Below are 17,082 nucleotides of genomic sequence, written 5' to 3'. Positions count from 1 at the left end.
CTAACATCCCTAGGCGTGAACGCACACAGCTATTATCATTCTGTACACTGTGATCTCCTGTGCAGGCTGCTGAATAGTCTGCAGACACCGAGTTCATCTGACAGCTCAGAAAATGCTGGAGGCCTCACCCAATCAGAGCACTGTCATTTGGGCAAAATGATGATAGAACAAATTAGTAAAAATAAGTCATTAAAAGTCTAATGGGCCAGAAAGGACTCAAGTGTCCATACACTTTAGACAGCCCAGCAGGCAACTTTTTTTTTAAACAGTTGAAAATCCCTAATGTGAAATGCAAAATTAATTGGGAACAAGACTCATCCATTAAAGCCCACCTAACGTCTAAATCAAGGACAAAGCTTTTAGCTGATGTCGGAGGAGGTGGACGGAGGAAGCCTTTGCCCACTCTGAATCTACAGTGGGGATGTGCCAGCCATGTCCATTTCCTTGAACCATTCTGAGATGATTTTGGAAAGTGGACTTAGCAGTGAGAGAAAGGAAGACTGTAAATGTAGTGTTTTAGCTAATCCCTCCCCACAATTTGTCATGTACTTGAATACAGGTTTCCGCTTGTTTTGGTAGATTTTTGGTGGTGCCATTATGACTAAGCAGCACCAGACTGGGGAATCTGCCCCGGGCAGTCCTCTACATGGGTTTTCTAGCTCTTGCTTTGTGTTTGTTTCTAAGATGGGGGTGAACTTTTATTAACAAGCCCCGTGCCAGCTGAGCTACAGCACTGTTCGCCGTTTCCTGTCTTGTTTGTTTGTTGCAATGAAGGGAAGAGGTCATTACCCTCTTCCTTTAGGTCAGAAAGCTCGTCTCCTTGTCTGCCTCCCTGTCTGTGCCCGGAGAAGAAGAGCAGTGAATGCCAGAAAGCCAAGAGCCGGGCCTCCTGTCTGGCTCCTGTTCGTGCCTTCCACATGACCTTCTCTGGAGTCTGCAGAAGTTTCCAGAATGAATGCGATTAATCACTTTGTCTCATGGATATCAAGGCAGGAGAGCTTGGATACCAAGAGCACACTCTTGGGAGTGGGAAGTAGAGGACTAGGATGTTCATTAATTTGCTTTTTACAACATATTACTGCATTGACTTGGACCAAAAGATGGAAAATTCCCTCTATGATTGGGAAATCAGACTTTTTTTTTCTGTCTTAATGTTTAAATTTTATCTTCTCTAATTATTGGCTTGTTAAATCTAAAAAGAGGCTAGATAGGCATATCTTTAATCAACTATATGGAAAATAGTATATAAATAATACTAGGCCTTAAAAGACATATTTACTCAGTGAGGCTGTGCTGGTTCGTTTATTGTTGTTGTTTTTGTCAACTTAACATAAGCTAATATCATTTGAGAAGAGGGAGCCTCAATTGAAAAAATGTCCCCATCAGTGACCTGTAGGCAACTCTTTGGGGGCATTTTCTTCATTAATTATTGATGTAGGAGAGCCCAGCCCATTGGGGTGGTGCCACCTCTGGGCAGGTAGCCCTGGGCAGTCTAAGAAAGTTCCCTGAGCTGGATGTGGTAAACAAGCCAGCAAGCCAGTTCCGTCATGTCTCGGCTTCAGTTCCCACCTCCAGGTTCCCACCTTGAGCTCCTTCCCGGCAACCCTTCATTAAATGCCTCAAGCTGTGAGATGAAATAAACGCCTTCCTCTCTGAGTCGCTTTTGGTCAGTGCTTTATCACAGCAATAGCACAACAGAAGCCGGTACCAGAGAATGAGCTACAGCTGTGAATGACGGTGGAGCCTAGAGGGTCACCGCTCGCCTGGCAGTACCAGCTACGTCTCGGTCAGAAAACCCTCATCCCTATGAGACAATTAAGAACCAGAAACAAGACCCCCACGTCAGGTGCTCAGCACTATGGATGAGCCCACTTACAGGTATCAACTGTAGCATGTAGATAAAGGGCACCTGAGACTTTACTCCTACCTGGTAAGTCATAAAGAAGCCAGATAAGATAGGTAATTCCTTTAAGATCTAGTCTCTGGGCTGGGAGGATAGCTCAGTCGGTACAGTAGTTGACTAGTGAGGAGAAGAAACTGATCCCCAGAACTCACTTTTACAAAACTAGGCGTCCTGGTACGTGCTTGTAATCCCAGCACTTTTGGGGCACAGATAAGTGGGTCTCTGAGGCTCACTGACCAGTCAGCCTAGCCTACTAAGTGAGTTCCAAGTCAGAGAGTGAACCTGTCTCTAAAAGGTGGCATCGTTTGAGGCATGGCAGGCTCCCTGTCGTTCTCTGGGCTTTACAGCCACATGCACATACATGCACACACACAAATACAAGTAAGTGCACACACATGAACACACATATATTTATGCTCAACACAGAGAGACATGCAAACACAGGGAGACAAGACCTGGAGTCCAGAAAATAAATTTTAGACACAGCAAGCCACTGTACCTGCTCCTGAAAGATCTTGGCCAAGGGCGCGCAGTCCGTCAGCTTAATGAATCGGACCACGTCTGTGACCGTCCACTCCAGCGGATTGCTCTCAAGAATCAGCCTTTCCTCATCCTCTTGCTTTGTTTCCTGCAGGGAAGGGGGCAGGGCACCGTTACTGAACAGAAAGATGTAGGGCCAGCTACATCTTTCTAACAACCTCTGTGCCTCAACTCCACACTACGGGACCAGAGCTCCTACTTCTCTTGATCTCTTTGCTGGACACACAGCCAGGGACAGAGCTCAGTCTCTGTGGAGTTTCTTAGCAACCTGTGTCTGGTGACGCTCACACCTGCAATGACCTGGCTGTCTTCAAAGGCTCAAGAACAGTAACAACAAAAGGTACAGCAGGGCTGGGAGATGATGGCAAAATGCTTGCCACGCAAGCATAAGGATCTGAGTCCAATACCAAGATCGCACACTAAAAAACAAACAAACAAAACAAAACAAAAACAAAAAACTGGTGGTGCTGGGGAAGTGGAGGCAGGAGGATTCTGGGACGTACTGGTCAATCAGCCTAAACTACTAAGCTCTAGGCATGAAATGCCTTTTCAAAAAATAAAAGAATCAAAACAAAAGAATAAATGAAGAGTGAAGAGTGAACGGCTCCTAAGAAATGATATCTGAGGTTGACCCCTGACCTCTAAGCACACTTATGAACCTGCACACCTGTCCCACCCCATGGCATAGTGACCGCCTAGTTCAGAAAATCTAGGGCCTGCTTACTAAGGAATCATCACTGATTATAATGCAAACAGATACTAAGCGGTATAGCCAGACCCATGCAGTCCAGTCACCGTTCGCTTTCGTTAGGATGTTGCCAAGGACCTGTGTAGCTGTTCACATGCCACCTATACGGTTAGGGAGTGTCAAGTATGCTGACGTAATGTACGAAGGAGATAGAGAGGTGTCCCATGGAGGAGAGAGAGCTGCAGAAGTCACGTGTGGAAACGGGAAATGTGGAGATGGCATTGTGAGACCCACAGCTGCAGGACCGGACCCTCTCCATCCACCTGATTGGAAGCTCTGGGATATTAAAATTACCCAGAAATGGAGATGCTATTCCAGCCCTAGGAACGTCTTTCTGATGCTTCCTCGCCCTCTCAACCCAGAGGTAAAAAATCACTCTTTTGTTCTCAGACTTGGGAATTTTGACAGAGCATCTACGGTTGTTTCTGATATTTGAAAGAGGTTTTCCTGAACAGCATCCACAACTCCACTCCACGTTCTTAAAGAGGAGCCATGACTCTCTGAGCTTACTTACCTCTGGTTCCTCAGGCCTAGCAGGCGGGGCCTTGTCTCCCTCAACAGCAGAGGTAGTAGTTGGCCCTGGGCGGACCCTCCGTGGCCTCTCCACTGGCGGCCGCTTCACGGCCTCTGAACTGTTCCGCAGGGTCACAGCTCTCCGGGGCCTGGCGGAGGGCACCTCTGCTGACGAGGTGTCTGTCTGGTCATCTCGCACCTCAGAACCCGTTTCCTCACTCGCAGTGTCATCCTCCGGGGCCTCCGCATCCTCCTCCTCACTTTCCTGAGAGGGAGGCATGTGCTTAGTGAGGGCATGCTGACGGGGACTTGAGTGAGAGCAGTAAGGTGACGCTCACAGACAGCCACATCGCCAGCCCCGGATGACCGGATGACGTGGCTTTCCCTCCCAGAACAGAGCTCTTGGCAAGGTTTGTCCACGGAGGCCTTGAAAGAGAGCCCGTGGTACCAAAGACTCTCCTGACACAGCCTTTTCCTAGCCAGTAGCTGAACACATGCAATTGGTTCTCAGTACATAAAGGGGCTGTCAGGGAGTGTCTTGTCCCAGGTTTCTATTCCAGGACTCAGGAAGATGATGCAAAAGGTTAGTAAATTTAAGGCCAGCCTAAACTGCATGCTGAGACCATCTCTCAAAAAAAAAAAAATAACTAGTCAGGGGCTGAGGAGATGGCCTGACAGGTGATGTGCTGGTCATGCAAGCGTAAGGGCCTCAGTTTGATCCCCGGATGCCATGTGGAAAAGCTGGGCCTGGAGGAGGTGGAGGCAGATGGATCCCTATGACTTGCTGGCCAACCAGCTTAGCCAAAGTGATGAGTTCTAGGTAAAAGTAAGAAGCCCTACCTCAAAAACAAAACAAAAACCCCAGATGAACCTTGTCCTGAGGAATGACAACCGAGGAGGTTGACCTCTTGTCCTCCCATGTTTGTGTATACACACACACACACACACACACACACACACACGCACGCACGCACGCACGCACGCACGCACGCAAACGCAGTTCAAGGCCACTTTGAGCTACACAGAGAGAACCTGTAAAGTTGCAAGGGCTAGGTTGTTGCTGGATGGCAAAGTGCTTGCCCAGCCTTCACGAGGTTGGCCTGATCTCTTCCATCCCCCAAAACAACCGAACCCGGCAGGCGAAAGGGTTTGCTGTACAACCTGACAACCTGACTTTGATCCTGAAATCCCACAGTGGGAGGAGAAAACAGACCCCCAGAATTTATTTTCTAACCTCCACAGGTGCACCATGGCAGACACAGGCATAGGCCTGCATTCTCATTCTCCTCCCCCCGCCTCTCTTACACACACACACACACACACACACACACACACACACACACACACACACACACACAGTAAAATTAAAGCCAACCAACACCTCTCCTCTAATGCTGGAAGCCCTTTAAGGCTAGCGTACCTCCCCGGAGCCTGCTGGGAAGTCCACCGCAGACGATCTTCGTCTCTTCTGCACAAAGATGGATTTCCGACGTTTCCTTCTCCTGGCTGGTTTTGGATGCCCGCTTTCAATGCTGCTTTCCCCAATTGGGGGTTTAATGATCTTCTTTCTCTTTCCATAATAATAGGCTATAGGGAAGAAGATGGTCTGACTGAGTACAAGCAATAATAGGTCCACCATAGAGCAGAGCCTGCTGGGAGATCCCTGCCCTCAGTAGTCTCAATTCTATCCAATGGCTGTTTGTTTGTTTGTTTGTTTTCTTTTTGCTTTTCCTCCCATTGTAGCTCAGTTTCCAGTGACAGCAATATTCACACTGAAGGGTCTAAGCCTTTTGAAGTTTTGTTAAATGAGATCCAGAATCATCTTTCAGTTCACTTCCACACATGCCCACCCCTTTCCTCTTCCCCGGTGTCCTGGGACTACAGGAAACCATATTTGCAAGGTCAACAGTCAAAGCAACTGAAGTCCTCAGTCAAGGCAGTTACTTCCAGGAGCAGTTGCTGGCCAGCAAACCCTTCCACTGGCCAAAGGTAAGGTGATGCAGAAATGAGCAGGGAGATGATGTGAACATCCAGGGATAGAGTATGTATAGGTCTCCAAAAGAGACTTTTTTTTTGAAGTTCAAGGCCAGCCTAATTCACAAAGGGACATTCTATGTGATGATTAGGGTGGTCAACTTGACAGAATCTAGAACCATCTGAGAAAGGCATATGGCCTTGCAGGTGGGGAGTTATCTTGACTTAATAAACTGAGGTGGGACGACTCACCAGCAAGGACAGTGCCATTCACTGCTTGAGATCCTGGACTGCACTACGAGCGAGCTAGCAAGCTGAGAACTTGCGTGTACTCCCAGTTCTCTATTTCTAATTACAGACACACCATGGCCACCTCTCTCTAACTCCCGCCACTGTAGCGTCCTTGCTATGGTGGGCTGTCACTGGGAAGTGTGAGCCAAAATAAACCCTTGCCTGCTTAAGATGTTTGTGTCAGAGTGTTTGATCAATCACAGCCACAAGGAACAGAAATGAACACACCGTGTCTCAAAACATCAAGGCCGGGGAATGTGGCTCGTGGCAGAATGCTTGTCTAGCATGTGCAAGACCGGCTTCTAGGCCCTGGTCCCTCTCACCGGGAACTAAGTATGCAGGTGGAAAGGCATAGAAATGTAATAGAGGGAACAGATGACCCTCTGACTTTCAGAGGGGCTGGGAGTAGAAGGTTAATTTGCCAAGCACAGTTGTATGTGTGTGCCTGTCTACCTGTGTCTGTGTACAGAACAAAGCCACACTGTGAACAGGATCTCGAGCCTACTCATATCCCTGGTTCCAACAAAGCAGTTGATATGTCACAGGTGCCTGCGGTTCACAGAGCCCTGACCACACTGTGTGCGTCCTTAAACTCTAGTAGGTGGCTGGAGCCTGGGCTTCCTTGTCATGGCCCCAGGACCAGAGAGAACTAAGGGGAGATTAGCAAGCTCAGAAGCTGGAGACTGAGTTTTCAGAGCTTGAGATGCCCCAGGTAGAGGCCTCTACAGTGGTAAACCCTTCAAGAATGGGAGAAGGAAGTTCTCAGAATAGAGGAAATGAAGGGCTGCGGGAAGCTGTCAGTCTAAGGCCGCGGTGAGGTCTCTCAGGGCGTTGGGAGTTGGCAGAGGCAAGAACTACAGGTTGGGGAGGGGGGGCCAACTCAGAGTCCTGCACAGCAGTGGGGAAGCAAAGGCATCTGGGAAGGAAGGGAGATGTTTCTGAATCCTCCAGTGACACGCCTGAGAGAGTGCTGAGGGAAGTAGCTAAGTAAGGGAGAAACGGACAGGGTCGGGACAGTAAGAAAACGCTCAGAGAGTTTCCTGCTGCTGGATGAAAGAACCGTTAGCCAGCGTGGTCACTCAGAGACTTTCCTGCTGTTGGACGAAAGAACTGTTAGCCAGCGTGGTGGCTCATATCTGTAATTCCAACACAAGGGGCAGAGGCAGGAGGAGCTCTGAGAGTGTGAGGCTAGCCTGGGTTACATAATGAGTTTTAGGCCAGCCTGGGCTACAGAACGAAAGACCGAGTCTCAGAAACAAAACAAAACAAAAAAACAAAAAACAAACAAAACCAAAAAAAAAAGTAGTATTGCAAATCCTGAGTGTAAGGACAAGAAGTTAGTTAATTAGAGTTTCTAAGCATTACTAATAATCAGTGTATCATGTCCTGTTCCCACCCACATGGCTTAGGAATCAGTTGGTCTTCTGAGATTGTCACTTCTCCATTCCCAAAATCTTCTGATGACAATCCCCCCAGGTTTGAACCATCCCATCCCTTTCTTATGTCAGGCTAAAACACGTATGGACCTGCACCACAGACCGTAAAGAGTTCTGCAGTTATTCATGTGAAAAACTATGCAAAGCGATAAAAAAAAAGTACCCCACACCATAGCTCAGGATCCCTTTGGACTCACTGTATTTGGTTTTGGTGTGAATGGAACAGTTCTCCGGGCAGTTCTCAGAAATCAACACAGGACTAAATAAATTCGGACAGCATTCCAGCTTGGCACAGACGCGGCGGCAGAAATGTTGCACCTGGTCTGATGTCCGCACGATCTTGACCACAGCCCTATACGTTTTGCCTCTGTACCTAGAAAATAAAGGACAGAGAAGGAACGGTGAGTCCATTTTCAGACTTATTCTGTTAGACTGGAAGGCACCTCTAACCTTCTGGCATTGTGAGAGACACGGGTGTTGTCACCTGTCACCTACAAAATTCACACATGAGAACTGCACACGCAGTTATTAACAAAAGTTCCATTATAAAAATGGCTTGATGGTCTAGAGAGATGGCTCAGTGGTTAAGAGCATTGGCTGTACTTCCGGCGGACTGGGGTTAGGTTTGCAGCAACCCCCAAGATGGCCCATAGCAACGTGGAACTCCTACTCTAGAAGATCTTACCCCCTCTTCTGGCCTCTGAGGGCACTGTAGGTACATGGGGCACAGAAGTACACACAAGCAAAACACCCATATGCATAAAATAAAAATAAATATATCTTTTTAAAAAAAATTCATGAAGTTCCAAGTAAGTTTGTGATTTTGTGTTGGACCTCATTTGTAACTCTCCCAGGGTGCACACAGCCCACAAGCCAAGGGTTGGAGACACACAGCATTGTTAAGGGATGAATCTGAGTTGTTCCCTAAATGTTAGATGTATGGCTGTCAGCCCTGGGGCTTTCGGGAAATGATTGGATCATACGGTGTCTCTTTATCAACAGATTAATTCCTCAGTGGGTTCATAAGTTGATGGCATTAATGAGAGAAGGTGGAGACTTTGGGAGTGGGGCCTAGTTGATGAAAATGAGCCACCAGGGTGTGCCTCTGAAAGGTCTATCTTGTGCCTAGTCCCTCTTGATGGCTCTGCTTCATACACAGTTTCCATGAGATGAGCAGCTCTGTCCTACCATCCACTCCCCGCCACGCTGCTCCGCTATGGACTGAAACTCTGGGCCCAAACCAGTGCTTCCTCCCTACTTTTTCTCAGCTTAGGCATTTTGTCACAGCGACAGCAAAAACAAACCAGAGCAAGTGTATTCCCAAACCGACATCTCTATTTTCTAACAACATAAGGGATGTGTGTAGCTTCTGCTTTCTTTTGATACTTCCTTATAATCTCACTGGGAATATGTTTAGGAATTATCCTCTGGTGGGCACAAAGGGCAGGGTAACAGGGCTAAACCTCCTGTAGTAAAGATTTCTATTAGCAGGTTCTCACCATGTTATATGGAGCCTCATAGCTAAGCCCAGTACGACATAGAATAGCCTAGGATACATCTAATGCTCGTGGTCCTCAGACTGAAGATAATGATATCTAATGGTTGTCCCTTTTTTATTTTTTGAAAGCATGAGTGCATATTGGATAGTGAATGTGCTTTGAAAAACTACGAAAAATCAGATCATTGAAATGGCATCTTGGTCAAGACGGCACAGCACGTTATTGAAATGAGAGACAATCTCTATTATTCATAAGTGGGCATTGTGCAGCATGGTGGCAGGCAAGCAAGGTCACCATCAAGAGGAGAGAAGTGCAAAAGATTTTATAAGAAAAATCAAAACTAACAAAACCCTGTCCTACAGCCCTGTGAAGTCAGCCTGCCCCCTGAGAAGTCCTGGAATTGGGGATGCCAGCAGCTTTAGTACCCACAGAACCCAAACTGACCACAAGCAAGCTACTGTGGTGACAGAGACAGGCTTCTGTATGTTAGAAGTATCTAAGGATCCATACAGAACAGCAAAGCCCTCCACCAAACCCTGGCCATCAGAGTAAGCATCTCCGTCTCTCTCCTGGCTGGCAGAGTAACAGGTGGCTCCATAAATAAAATCACTCTGGAGAAGTCATCTACTTTTCTGTCCACCATGGCTTTAGTTTGCCAGCCCCAAAGAAGTGCAACTCATCTTTCTGGATGCATGCACAATCAACCCTTCATTGGGGACCCAAATCTCAAATAGACGAGGCCACGGAGCCTAGAGGACACGTTCAAAAAATGGATACTGTAAGATAAAGAGACCATCATGTTCAAAACCAGAAGATAAAACATTGTTTAAAACCCTTGACCAGGGCTACAGAGGTGGCCCAGCAGTTAAGAGTGAGTGTTGCTCTTCCAGACAACCCAAGTTCAGTCCCCAGTGCCATCAGGCAACTCACAACCCCTTATAACTCTAGTTCCCGAGGGATCCGATGCCTCAGTCTGCATGGACACCTACACTCATGTGCACACATTACCACCCACCCCATACACACCCACACATGCACATATTAAAGATAATAAAATCAATCTTTAAAAACCTTGATCTGGATCACAAAGAAAAAATGTATAAGTAGAAATAAAAAGAAAAAAGTACTTCTTAACAGATTTCATCTTGATTTTTTTCTAATTAATGTCTTTTGGGGAGGCTATAGTATGATTTCCCTAATAATTCATTTTCCAAAGTCTTGACAGCAAAAATAAAATTAAGCTCTAACTGGAAAAGGTCTTTTGTATTTATTCTCTGGCTTCTCATGTCCTAGGACCTCTGGTCTCCTTGTTCTTCAATTCCTCTGATGTTTGAGGTTGCCTTTGTATATGGGAAGAACTCACACCAATGCTTTGTAGACAAAATGATGCTTTAAATCGAACAGCTTTGCATCAATGTTGATTTTTTCCTCTGGAACCTTCATGGGCCCTCTGTAGAGAGACTGTTCTCTCTGCGCCCCGGGACGGCTGCTCGGATGCACTTTGCAGGGAGAAGGTCTCGCTTTCTACTGTTGTTGCGTTTCATGACAAGAATAGTCCTGCTCTGAGAACACAGTATATCCCCAGGTTTGTGGGAAACAGAGAATATAAATTTTTTACAGGTACATTTTCCCCTTGTAAGTTTTATCTTTTACCTGTTTGTGGCCCTACAGCTCTGCTTGAAAGACCTTGATATCAAGAATCTTAAAGTCTCTTTGAAATCAAAAATGAAATAACATGACACACAAAGAGCAGGGGAAATGTGGAAACCAGGTCAGATGCCAAACTGTGTAAGGGGAACTCGGAGACAAAGCATGTCCATGTGGGAACCCTGCAGTGACAAGGTGCATGAAGAGACACGGAGAGCGCAGGGCTGCTTCCTGTGGCCAAGGGGAAAGCCATTTATCTCCCTCCCTACTCAGGCAGATTCAGTGGAGACGAGCCTTTCCTTTTGTCTTATTACCTTTTAAAGTTGGCACACAAAGTAATGGGCTTCATTATGACAACCACATACATATGTCATTGTACTGTCTTACAATGAAGCGTGTGCTTTACTCATCTAAATGCACCGAAATGAGAATTAAACCACAGTCAAATGATGATGGCTTCCTTTCACATGTCTATCTGGATTCCATGGTGGTGGAGGGACTGAGGAAGAAGAGTATAGTGTATGGGTAGAGCGCTGTAACCTGACAAGACACTGTTCCTCCAGACTCTGGCTGCCCCAACTCTGAGGGCAGGATGCTGCAGGCACACAGAACCAGCCATGGCTCCTTTAGGGTCTGCCTCAACTGTCCAAAGCTGCCTTGCTTTTTCTAGGACAGCTCCCATCTAACCATTGACTATGGAGGAAGCAGAAAAGGCTTGGTGATTGGGCTCAGGGCAATCAAGATGGCCTCTTTAGTCCCAGAGCAGCTCATGAGCCACCAATGACAGGTATCCTGAAGGTCACCAACCATCTGCCAAGTCTTGCACCTCCCCTCCCTACCAAAGGTGCTAGACTTTTTAATTCAATCCATCTAAGAGGCACTAGTCCTGGGAGAGGGGAGACTGCAGTGGGGTAGTGGTGAGGAGGCTGTTTGCTTGTGGGACTAGAGATATGGGGAGAGAGGGGGGAGGGAGGGAGGATACTGAAGTGATGTTGGCCATCTGATCAAATAGCATACTGTAGTTAGCAAGTGCAGGTGTGACGGCCGATATGCATGGTCGAGTCATTGTCAACTGGATTCAAATCAGCTAGAAGACACCGCCCCGATATGTCTGTGAGGATGTTTCCAGAGAGGCTAAAGAAAGAAGGCCCACAAGTCCTAAACTGAACAAAAAGCAGTAAGGGGGAAGCCAGCTGAGACCAGCATTCGTCTCCCTGCTTTCCTACCGTAGATCCAGGGTGACCAGTTGCCTCGTCCTGCCACCACAGCTACAGCGTACTTCCCACCATGATGGACTGCCCTTGGGTTGTGGGCCAAAGCAAGCCCTCCCTGCCTGAAGTTGCTTCTTACTGTGTGTTTACAGCAGGCTTCCTGCGGTCAGAGGCAGGAGCTGTAAATGGGACTGAAAGGCCAGGGTGATGCTGGCATGGTGGGCTGGGACAGGAATCTGGGTTTATTGCTCCACTTGCCCTGGAGATGCTAGCTTCAGAAAAGCCACAGGCACCTCGGGCTGGCATCTGAGAACTTGGGCAAGAGGGTTGAGTCCTCCAGCCCAACACAGAGCAAATTCCAGAGTCTAGCAAGAAAGCAAGAGCCTAGCACCAACACTGTACAGCAGAGGCACAGAAAGCCACTCCTGCAGTCTTACCGCTTTGAACCCCAGTTCCCAGATGTAACAACCACTGTGATACACACACACACACACACGCACACGCACACGCACACCACAGTGACACACACACTATAACACAGACTGTGACACACACACACACACACACACACACACACCACAGTGACACACACACTATGACGCAGACTGTGACACACACGCACACACACACACACACACACACCACAGTGACACACACACTATGACACAGACTGTGACATACACACACACACACACACACACACACACACACACACACGCACACCACAGTGACACACAGACTGTGACACACACACACACACCACAGTGACACACACACTATGACGCAGACTGTGACACACACGCACACACACACACACACACACCACAGTGACACACACACTATGACGCAGACTGTGACATACACACATACACACACACACACACACACACACACACACACACACACACACACACACTGCTGTGGTTGAAACCCATGACCCCAAGCTCATTAAGCAAGCATCTCTCTGAGCTGCATCGCTGACTCATTTACTACTAACACCCCACTCACATCCCCAATGCAGTAAGCTCCTCAATTAGGCAGTCACTGGCTTTGAGGTCAATCATCAGATCTATTTCCAGGAGCACAAATTGTCCTTCTCTGAGCCAGGTAAACAGAAAGTAACAAATGAGCGTGCGCACACCCCCCCACACAAAATCTGTTCCAGTGAACATCTCTGTTTGGGAGTCCTTTTTCACACAAGTCGCCCAGGATGGTGCAATATTACATCCTTCTGTTCATAACACAGAAGCCTGTGAAATGGCTAAGGGAGAGAGGCCAGGAAGTAAGGATCACAAAAGCAGCCCCTGCCTGTGGGAGAGGTGAGCACTCCACAGTTAACACAGCAAAACAAGGCCTGACGTAGCCTTGCTGCCCCTGCCCACACGACAACCAAGTACAACAAAGCGGCAACAGGAGCCTGGAAAAGAAAAATCTGTAAACTTCTCCCCGGCTCCCCTAACACAGGCTCAAAGTCATTCAAAGAAGAGGTGAAATACGAAGAAACTTTAGGATGCATTGAAAACATTTCAGTTGTTTTAGATGCCCTTAAAGGTGAGAGTAAAATTTTGTTCTCATCTTAAAATTCAGAATAATGCGAGTAGTTTGGAATATTTACATTTATCCGAGGGAAACTGTTCCATTAAAAAACAGTTTCAACAAACAATGTCAGAATGCTTTTGTCAGGACAGGCAGTCCAGCTTTCAGACAATGACAAGCCATACTTCCTACAGTGCTCCAAATCCTGCAACCATTTCCTTAGTAGTGTGAAAGGTGTAACTGGTGGAAAGGGAAGAAAGATACCAATAGACCACTGTATGTGATGATGCTGGGTTCCATTTTATTTTATTTTTTTTATTTACAGGTGAAAATCTTCTGAAAGGCACATTTATCTTGTCGGGAAAAATATCTATTTATTCTTTGAGGAAAATGCCATCCCCCAATAAAAAAAGAAGGAAAACCCAGTGAATGAGGGAGGGAGACCCTATTCTCTGTGGTACAGTCACTGGCAAGTTGTTCATATTCAGTAAAAGCTTCTTTTTACTGAGGAGGACCAGGAGGAGGAGGACCAGGAGGGCCAGGAGCACCAGGAGGGCCAGGAGCACCAGGAGGAGGAGGAGGACCAGGCAGAGAAGGAGGACTAGGTAGAAGAGGAGGACCAGGAGGAGGAGGGCCAGGAGGGCCAGGAGCACCAGGAGGAGGAGGACCAAAAGGAGGAGATGTAGTGGAAAGGTAACTAGTTGGGAAGAACGGGATCCGTGGAGATAAACGAGGGAATAAAGGAGAATAGAATCAAAATTCCTTATATACATGAAGAGAAATGTCCTAATAAAATTAGTTATTATATATAATTCATAAATGTTAATAAAGACATTTAAAAACAACAACAAAAACAGTGAGCAATCCCAACAAACACTTCCCTGAGGGCTATCACAGACCTCGACTCCAGCAGACACTGTAACATTACAGTTCAGCTCAAACAGTAAAGACAACTGCAGTCGCAAATGTCAGGTCTAACCTCTGCTAAGTTAATTCATTCACAATGAAGACCACTCCCGCCTGTCAGAACGGAGGAGGAAGAAGCTGGCTCCCTCTCCAGTCTGTCCCCATTTGCATAGAGGAAAAGCACAGCCAAGTTGTCAGGATCTGGAAAGTTGTCGTTTGCCATGAGGAGAGGTGGCACGACCCACAGACCTGTCACCAGCAGGCTCCTGCCAACTGCAGCTGTCATCATTAGCAGCTGCTCAGAAGGAACGCTATGATCAGGCAAGGAGAAAGCCTGTGCAGACAGGCGTTTCCTCCCGAGAAGATGCTGCGTAAGGCTTTGCTGAGGACCTCCCTGCCACCCTCAATGGAAGAGGTAATCTGTTGCCGCTGTAATTGAGCAGGATGGAAAGCAAGGTGTCGGTTTCAATTCTACAGGGCTGAATTTAATAAAAGCTCCCATCGACTCGGCGACATGAAAATAAGTGCAAACATTTGCAAAATGAACTCTTCCTGTCATGGAATAGTTTCTGGCTGATTTAGGGAGAGCAGGGCTTTTAATGAGACTTAAGATGTTTGTGTTCTGGTTATTTCCGTAGCTGTTAAGTGCCTCTGGGTTATAGTGAATGGTACAGAAAAATCCCAAAGTGAGAAGTAAGGATTTCTCTGCACAAATACTTGCTGGAGTCTTCTGGCACCAGCTTAATAGGACTCTAGAAACAATGCTGTTATGGCAGATGACCCCCCTCATAGAACACAGAACATGGAATACTAAGAGGAAAAAAAATTTGCTTTGTTTCTTCTGTGCTATGGGTGAAGCTCCTGTACGAGTTTCTTGGAATGATGACATATAATTTTGCCCATCACTGGCTTTCAGCATTGTAAAAATAGGCCCTCTCCTTATTGTCTTCCCCTTGTGATTGGACAGGGCATTGTTAGACCATAAATGGCTTTCATGGAATTGAAGATAACAGGGCTGATCTAAAGAGACACCAGGAATGCTGAGTAGGTAGCTAACCATAAACTGTTACACTAGCCCCATACACAGTACCAGAAAAATTTATTAACAGAGGAAACTATACTGGCCATACAAATCATGCACGAGGTCCTGGCTTACATCCCCATAGCTTAAACTGGATGTGTTGGTGCATACCTGTAATGTCAGCACTTGGGCCGTGCGAGCAAGAGGATCAGAAGTCCAAAGTCATCCTTAGCTATCTCTACCATACATGGAAACCCACAGAAGAGCAACAGCCTTCTCAGACACTAAGTAACATTCGGCATGAAGTTCCCCTGAGAAAGGGGCCTTTTCCTATGGTCTCTTCTATAACCAAGAGCATGCATGTCAATGGCCTTGCTCTCCTTTTCCGAGAAGGAGAAATGCAAAGCGAGCCAGGTGTGCTGACACATGCCTCCAACCCCAACTACTCAAGAAGCTGAGGCAGGAGGATTGAAAGCTCAAGGTCTCCCAAGAAACACAGCAATGTGCGGCCAGTCTGGGTAACTTAGTGAGACTTGCCACAAACTAAAATTTAAAAAGCTAGGTTGACTAACAGAGGCCCTGAATTTGAAAACTCCTTCCCACAAAAAAAAGAAAGAAAAGAAAAGAAAAAGAGAAAGAAATAAAGATGTCGAGTGAAGCAAACTTATCACCTTCCCAATTTCCAAATAAAAGAAAGTCAGCCAATATGTGAGCCTAGAATTCTTTGCCATTTTATTTAATGCAAGCCAAAGAGATGTATCAATTTCTTCTATCTTTAGCTTTTTCCACTCCAAAGCAGAGAACTTTTTATGTGGAAGAAACAGGTCACAATAGCAAATATTGAGGACTATTAACAAACATCCTGCAGTGATGATAGGGAACATCACTGCCTCTGTGTTTTCTCATTTGTAACAAATCATGTATTGGCTTATAGACACAGTAAGTTTTTTTCCCCCGCATGTTTAGCAATTAAAATGTATTATTACTTAAGGGGCTGGGGAGATGACTCAGTCAGTAAAATGCTTGTCTTGCAAGCACAAGGACCTGGGTTCAAGCCCTAAAACTCATGCAAAGAAGCCAGATGAGGTGATGTATGCCTGTAATCCTCAAGCTGGGGATCAGGAAAGAGGAAGATGTCTGGAGGTACTTGTTAGGCCAGCAGAGCCTACATGGCAAACTCTAGGAAAATGAGAGACCCTGTCTCAAAAGTGTTCTTTGGCCTTCATACATATTTGCATAATGCTCACACACACAGACACACACATACCTGCACATATACAATGCACACATATACATAAAACACACACATGCACAAAATATTAGTTAAGCAAATCTGCATTTCATGTTAGCAATCTTAATGCCTAAGGCAGCTCAATATAGCAGAAATGTCACTGTTACAGTTTGGATGTGAGATGTCCCTCTAAAGCCCATTTATTAAACATCTGGTCCTTAGTTGACAGTCCTGTTAGGAGGTGGTAGAAACTTTAGAAGGGGGTACCAAGCTGGCACAAATAGGTCACTGGGGAAGTGTCTTGGAAGATTATACCTAATCACCTCATCCCTCTTCTCCTTCGGCTTCCTGTCCACTTGTGATGTAAATAACTCTGCCACACTGTCTCATTGTCACAATATTCTGTCTCAATATATGCCTAGAAATGGAGCCGGCTGAGCATGGGCTGAACTCCTTGAAGCCATGAGGAAAAATAAATCTTTGAGCCCAGAAGTTTCTTTTATTAAGTATTTCATCATGGAGATAACAAAAACTAATCCAGACAATAAGTCTACATGTAGCACATGGAGGTGTGATACAACAGACTTTCAGTTTGTTTCTATTTGTCTGGGCAATATCAAATCAAG

General features: G+C 46.3%; 1 protein-coding gene across 5 annotated transcripts in view; it reads right to left on the bottom strand.

Annotated features, from left to right (window-relative positions):
- Sfmbt2 (Scm like with four mbt domains 2) overlaps positions 1-17,082 on the bottom strand; it is a 187,508-nt gene that overhangs the window by 14,029 nt on the left and 156,397 nt on the right. For all 5 annotated transcript variants that reach the window (XM_076572822.1, XM_076572819.1, XM_076572820.1 and 2 more), the window contains 4 exons: positions 7,603-7,778; positions 5,125-5,291; positions 3,706-3,969; positions 2,403-2,531 (listed from right to left, as the gene is read on the bottom strand). In XM_076572822.1, the coding sequence (XP_076428937.1) occupies positions 2,403-2,531; positions 3,706-3,969; positions 5,125-5,291; positions 7,603-7,778 (736 nt within the window). The remainder of the gene's footprint in view (positions 1-2,402; positions 2,532-3,705; positions 3,970-5,124; positions 5,292-7,602; positions 7,779-17,082) is intronic.

Source organism: Peromyscus maniculatus, chromosome 5 (assembly GCF_049852395.1).
Source record: "Peromyscus maniculatus bairdii isolate BWxNUB_F1_BW_parent chromosome 5, HU_Pman_BW_mat_3.1, whole genome shotgun sequence".
Classification (NCBI taxonomy): Eukaryota; Metazoa; Chordata; class Mammalia; order Rodentia; family Cricetidae; genus Peromyscus; species Peromyscus maniculatus.
Note: the sequence above shows the minus strand (reverse complement) of the source record. Positions and strands in the feature narration are given on the sequence as shown.